General features: G+C 36.6%; 1 protein-coding gene across 3 annotated transcripts in view; it reads right to left on the minus strand.

The window, feature by feature from the left end:
• LOC107089558 (PH and SEC7 domain-containing protein 1-like) overlaps positions 1-6,000 on the minus strand; it is a 100,034-nt gene that overhangs the window by 71,719 nt on the left and 22,315 nt on the right. For all 3 annotated transcript variants that reach the window (XM_015382425.1, XM_015382426.1, XM_015382424.1), the window contains one exon: positions 3,565-4,032. In XM_015382425.1, coding sequence (XP_015237911.1) covers positions 3,565-4,032 — 468 coding nt within the window. The remainder of the gene's footprint in view (positions 1-3,564; positions 4,033-6,000) is intronic.

Raw genomic sequence — 6,000 nt, forward strand, 5'->3', positions numbered from 1 at the left:
TAAACTCCAAGTTATTCCCACAAGAGGAAACAGCTACCTGACAAGCTACCAACTGCAACCAAGTTCCCTCATACATGCCTTAACTTTTCTGCCCATTAGATTCCCCTAATTTTTCTCAGAACATAGACAAACAGAGGTACAAGGTCTGACAGGAATAGAAGAAGTTGTTTCCTAATCTAAAATGTTTCATCCTTTATGTTTGATGTATTTTATTCTGTTTTAAGAGCCGAACAAAAAAATGTTAGGCTGAAGTCTACTTAGCAGCAGCAACCACTGTCATTTAAAACAAAACCCGAACATCTCAAAGACTCCCCCAGCCCCCTTTTACCTCTCCCTGGAGGAAAAACACTCCAACCTAGAATGTCATCTTTCATATTTTCTGTAAAATAAACACTTTAACCTTTCATGTTCCTCAAAGTGTTCTTGCAATTGGATCAGGCATCTGCCTAAAACCATGACAGTTTTATCAAACTCTTTGATTTGCATTTTGATTTAATTTGAACACACTACAGTAGTTCAAAATAGTTTGAAAGCTTATTTAATCTTATTGCTCATTCTTCAAGATCAGCTTTGGTTCTAAAAAATAAAATCTCTTCTGAAGGTGGCATCGTTGCATAATTCTATAGGATTTGTTTGTTTGTTTTCTACCTGTTTCTTTTGTGCATATAGTGATTAATATTTCTAGTTGGGTTTAACCAAAAAGTTTAAATGAAATATTCTTAACCTGAAGCTCAATTTAATTTAATCCTTAAATCAGTTATTGTAAATGCATTTAATCTGTGTGCAAAGCATGCTGTTTGATGATGATTGTGTTCAAATGCATTCCTTTATCTGCTGTCCTAACATCACAGCCATTTGGATGCATGTACACAAGATAAAATATTATGGAGCAAAAGTTATTTGACTTAATAGGAAAAAAGAAATTATCAAAGTGTACAACAGGATAAACTGCCTCCTCTGAATTTTGAGTCAGTCTCTCCTTTAAGTAGAAAAATTTTTTGTGTCTTTTTCAGGAGTAATGATTAAAACTGAGTTGGAAAGATGGTCTGTCATAGAAGATGATGGCAAGAAGTCATTATTTAAAGCTAAACCCAAAAGTGAGATGTAAAAAAAAACTGTAAGTAGTTATAAAAAAAGGTTAATTACAATTTCCCATGAAGGTTTAATTACAATTATAAGGGTATAAAATCCTTTGAGATACCAATTTTTGTTAAAATGCAAATAAAAAAAGGAACATTATAATTTCAAAAATGATATCTCTACCTTATTAGTATTATTTTTTAAAGATCTCCTTTGTTACTTCCAACCAAAAATGTTTCTAACCAATCATTTGAATTACTTGGGGACAAGCTATATTTTCGTATTTTTGTAATTTACCATTTCAAAAACATTAGAGTACAAATCAGAGCAGAAAATCTGAGTTAACAAAGTCTTTTTACAACATTATATATTAACAATTATTTTACAGTCTTATTCTGCTAAAACTTTTTTTCTAACTGCCTCATGGTGAGTGTGCAGTTACACCCTAAAAAACTTTTCTCCAGAGTGATCAGCGCTAATCTACAGCTTTGAATGATGCAACTCTACGGGTTTTTAGCTTAAAGGCAGATTTTGAATCCCAGCTGCAGGGATTTGCTTCCATTTAGCCGCAGGAGCATTAGTGGGCTCTCACACCGATGCTCTGACTCATAGTTTGTAGTGACTGTATAAAATTGAAAACGTTTCTGTGGCAATAATTCAGTATCAACACTTTTATGGTTTGATATTTTAGCCATCGCATAAAATACACACATTAACACATTTTTGAATAAGCATCAAACTATACATTTTTATTTTCTTTTAATAAAACATGCTCGACGTGTTGCTTCTTGGTTTTGTATCTAAATCTGTACGTAACTTTAACACACTTCTCCATCTCTCAATATGACAACAGAAATTAGATCATGTCAGGGAAAGGAGGAACATTAATTATTTATAATTAGGAGTGAATGCTGCAAAGCATTTACCTTGAATTACGTATACAACAGGAAATTAAGTGAAAAGAGCTATACTGTACAAATAATGTTTAAGTTCTTACTTAAGCAGATAGAAATAAACATCTATTAAGAAATGTATTTTTCCCTTTCTGTAAAAAAAAAACCAAACAATTGTTGCTCATTTAAACTGGAATAATTTTATCCTTGTAAAAAAGAAAAGTTTGAACACCACTTAATTATAGGTTGTGTAATTATAAATTAATACATTGCTTGCAAATAATCTTATTTTATCTGCATATTTTAGCAATATTTATTCCAGTGAGAGCAACTTCTACTATATAATCACATTTTGCTTGACAGTCACATTAGATGCAGACTTTTCATCATGGACTATTACAGCTTATGTTATCTCTAGTGTTCCTGTTAAAAGTGAAACATTTGACCTTTGAACGATACCATAGTGCTGCAAGGTAAAAAAAAAAAAAAAAAAAATTGGGGAAATGAGAAGAAACCAGTGAAATTAAATAAACCACTTTTTAAAAGTTTTTAAAAAATAATTAATGAAACAAAATTAAATCATTAAAGTTCCTACTTTAATGTACCTGCAACCTGCAGAACACAGTGGACAATTAGTCAACATCACTTATAAGGACTACAAAAAGATTGCTTTGTGACAATCAAATTCTTACCTTAATACTCAGAGTATCTGTTTTGTTAACGTAAATACAGCACTTAAACAAAAACACATTATATGAGGGTACACAGTTCAAAATTGCATCCCTTAGAGTTTTGTTGCCTTTTTCCACTCTTTTTTATCTACCGATATTAAACCACAGATGATTTCTCTTTAAGAACTATAATATATACAGAAAAGGATTTCCTGTTCCTAAGAATCTCACTCTCATTTAACCTGATTAAGTCCTAAACCAGACTCTGAAATAAGGAAGGCCAAGCGGAGACTACATTTAGTATGGCAACTCAAGAAGCAAAATCTTCCACAGAAGCTGCTAGTAATCTTCTACACTGAAATCATTTAGGCTGTTTTGTGCACATCCATTTTTGGTTAGATTCAACTATAAAATGAAACTGGTCCAAACTGCAAGGAACAATTAGGCCTGCAGAAAAGATAAACAGGGCCTAACATTAATCGATCCACGACCATCGCAAGTCAAGAACAAAATAAAAGAGCAATTTACAGCTCCACTGACTATCCTCTTTAGATGCTGTTGAAACATTTACCTTTAGGTCAGGGTTGCAGATCACTAATGGTGAAAATAAAGTGACACAAAGAGAGTTTCTTTCCTCAGGCTGTCCCTCTGATAAAAAAAAATGAACACCTCACATTTCAGATCATTAGCTACTCTGATGGAAACAAATAAGCCTTTTGGACTAATAACCACTCTGTCTTCTTCTAAAATTGATAAATACAAAGTTGGGCTATAAATGCACACTTGTGCAAACCAACACGAGATAAATAACATTATTTGATTGACTAAAGTGAAAAAGTATTTGGTAAAATGTAATGTGATAAAAAAATATAAAACGTGTGTTTGTGCTTTCAGAGGGACTACCTGATTTTGGAACCCACCTGGACAAAGAGAAAGATGGGTTGATGTACCAGCTGCTCCCCAGGTGTGTATAGTCTCGCCCTCTTGGCATCACGTCATCTGAGCCGCTGCTTAGCCTCTCACTGGAGGGAGCTCGCGTGGCGTCCGAGTCCCCCGTCATTGTAAAGATGGAATCAGAAAAACTGGGCCTCTCGTGGTGTGCCAATGGAGCAAAGCTGAGCTGCACGATCTGACGGGTGCTCTGGCACACCGGCCCGTGGATGGCAGGGGTCAGTGTAGGCAGATCAAAGCTAAGGACGGTTTGTGTGCTGGAGGTCAGTAGCTCCTCGCTGTCCAGGCTGTTGTAGGAAGTTCCTTTGGCTCGATGAGACTCCATGATGTTCTCAAAGTGGCTGCTGAAGGTGTCCTCAGTGGCACAGCGGGGCCCAGAGACCAAGATAGGGGACTTGAGGGCCGGGTTGTGGTTGTCGAAAAACGTCTCCATTGGTCTAAACAGGAAAAGATTTTGGATGTTAATGGAACAAAACAGATGGTGCCAGGATAAAAACCTACTTTTGGTGACAGAATCCTGAATATTTAATGCAAAACATGTCTGATTCTGACAGAGCTGGAAAGGAGGTTATGATAGACATGCAGATTCTGATCAAGATCTATGCTTTGTAGCTCAGTTTTCTTTTGTCATAAACTCATCAGCAGCTTTATTAGGTACACCTTTTCTCTGTCATGGTTTTTGTTCTGTTTAAGTTTTCTTTTTGAGTTTTCATTGGTTTCATTTTGTGTCATTCTAGTTGTTTTGGTTGTATTTTAATTCTTCTGTATTTCTTGTTTACCCTCTGTTGCCCTCTTGTGTCAGTCTCCTAGTCCTAACTCCCTATTAAATTCTTCTGTCCACACCTGCTCCAAATCTGCTAATTAGTTCTCCTATTGTTTATTTATCTCATATATACACCTCCCGTTCAGTTACTGTTTGCTGATTGCCGGGGTTGTTTCCTAGCTCCTCATGCGTGTTTCCCTAATGTCTCCTGGATGTTGTTTTTTTTTTTGTATTTTGTTTGTAGATTTTGCTTCTTTTGCCCTTTGGTTTATTAAAACTGCAAGAAATCACCTCAGCTTCAGTCTCTGCATTTGGGTCCTCTTCAAATCCCCACTCAACCTGACATTCACATTTTTGTTAACACAAATAGCCATCCAGCTAATTACATGGCAACAGTTCAATGCATTAAGGCATCTTCTAAGATTTTCATCCAAAGCTTTTTCTTGGGTTTAGAGTGAAAACATCAGGTTAGTCCCAGTGATGTGCTTAAGGTTGGAGGAAAATTGATTTGAAATGACTTGAAAGGCAATAAAAGCTCAAATTTGTTATTTGTTAAAAACAAAACCTGCAGAATACCCTCCCTCAACACATACGTATGTTGAACTATATGAAGCAGATGGGCTACAGCAGAACATACGTCACCCCACTTCTGATTATAGCTAAAATTAACAAACTATTGCAAAAAATCAAACAAGCTAAACTAACAATCTACATTGATGCGTGGAGAAATGTCATCTGGTCTGATGAGTACAGATTTCAGAGGCAACAATCCGAAGGTTTAACTAGAATTGAAAAGTTTTCACAGGTTATATAACGGGGTTGGGTATGTTGCCCGTGCACATTTTGGGCTCCTACCAAATTGGGTGTCACTTAAATGCTGGAGTTTATGACCATCCGTCTTATGCTGTGTATTTTCAGTGGAATGATGCACCATGTCAATGCTCAAATATGTTCCTAATGTTCTCTCTGCTCATCTGGTCTGTTCCTGTTTGCCTTTGACACAATCCTCAAGAGAAATATCAGCAGGGCTGCTGTCATCAGCACCTTAGATTATAGATGATTGAGTTTTACCTTTTTTCAGTGTTTCCTGTTTCTCTCCTAGACATACTGTAGATATAGACTCAGCTTTCACATCCCTTTGAAATGAAAACCATCTTAAAGCTAATCTGCTTCACTGTTTCTTTCCAAGGCAGAGCCACCTCTGAAGCTAGTTTACCTTTACCTTTTCTAGAATGGTAAGTATTTAGGGTCTCTATATTTGTTTTGTGTGTCTGCTGTTATGTGCTTCGGGCACATTATGATTTTTGTCTATTTCTTTTCTTTGTTTTCTTACAGACTTTAGTTGAAGGATCTTTTGTTAATATATTTTGGGAGTTGAATAATTTTTTTGGCCAGTTAATTACGTTAATTTGTGGTGGTGTTGTCCGCCTATAAATAGGCTGGCTTTCGGCATGTTGGGGCGTTCCCTTCCATCCTCGCCTGGACTCCGCTTTTCCACCTGCTTCCACTCGTTCCACCGTGCGCGGTGCGCGCTTGTCTTGTCGCTGCGGCCCGCAGCGGACGTTCCAGCCTGCCATGCGGTATTTTGGTTAGCCGTTGCTTGCTTTTTTTCTTGTGGTTTTGGCCTGGCGGGCCCGGTTGT

Source organism: Cyprinodon variegatus, unplaced genomic scaffold (assembly GCF_000732505.1).
Source record: "Cyprinodon variegatus isolate N-32 unplaced genomic scaffold, C_variegatus-1.0 Scaffold256, whole genome shotgun sequence".
Classification (NCBI taxonomy): domain Eukaryota; kingdom Metazoa; phylum Chordata; class Actinopteri; order Cyprinodontiformes; family Cyprinodontidae; genus Cyprinodon; species Cyprinodon variegatus.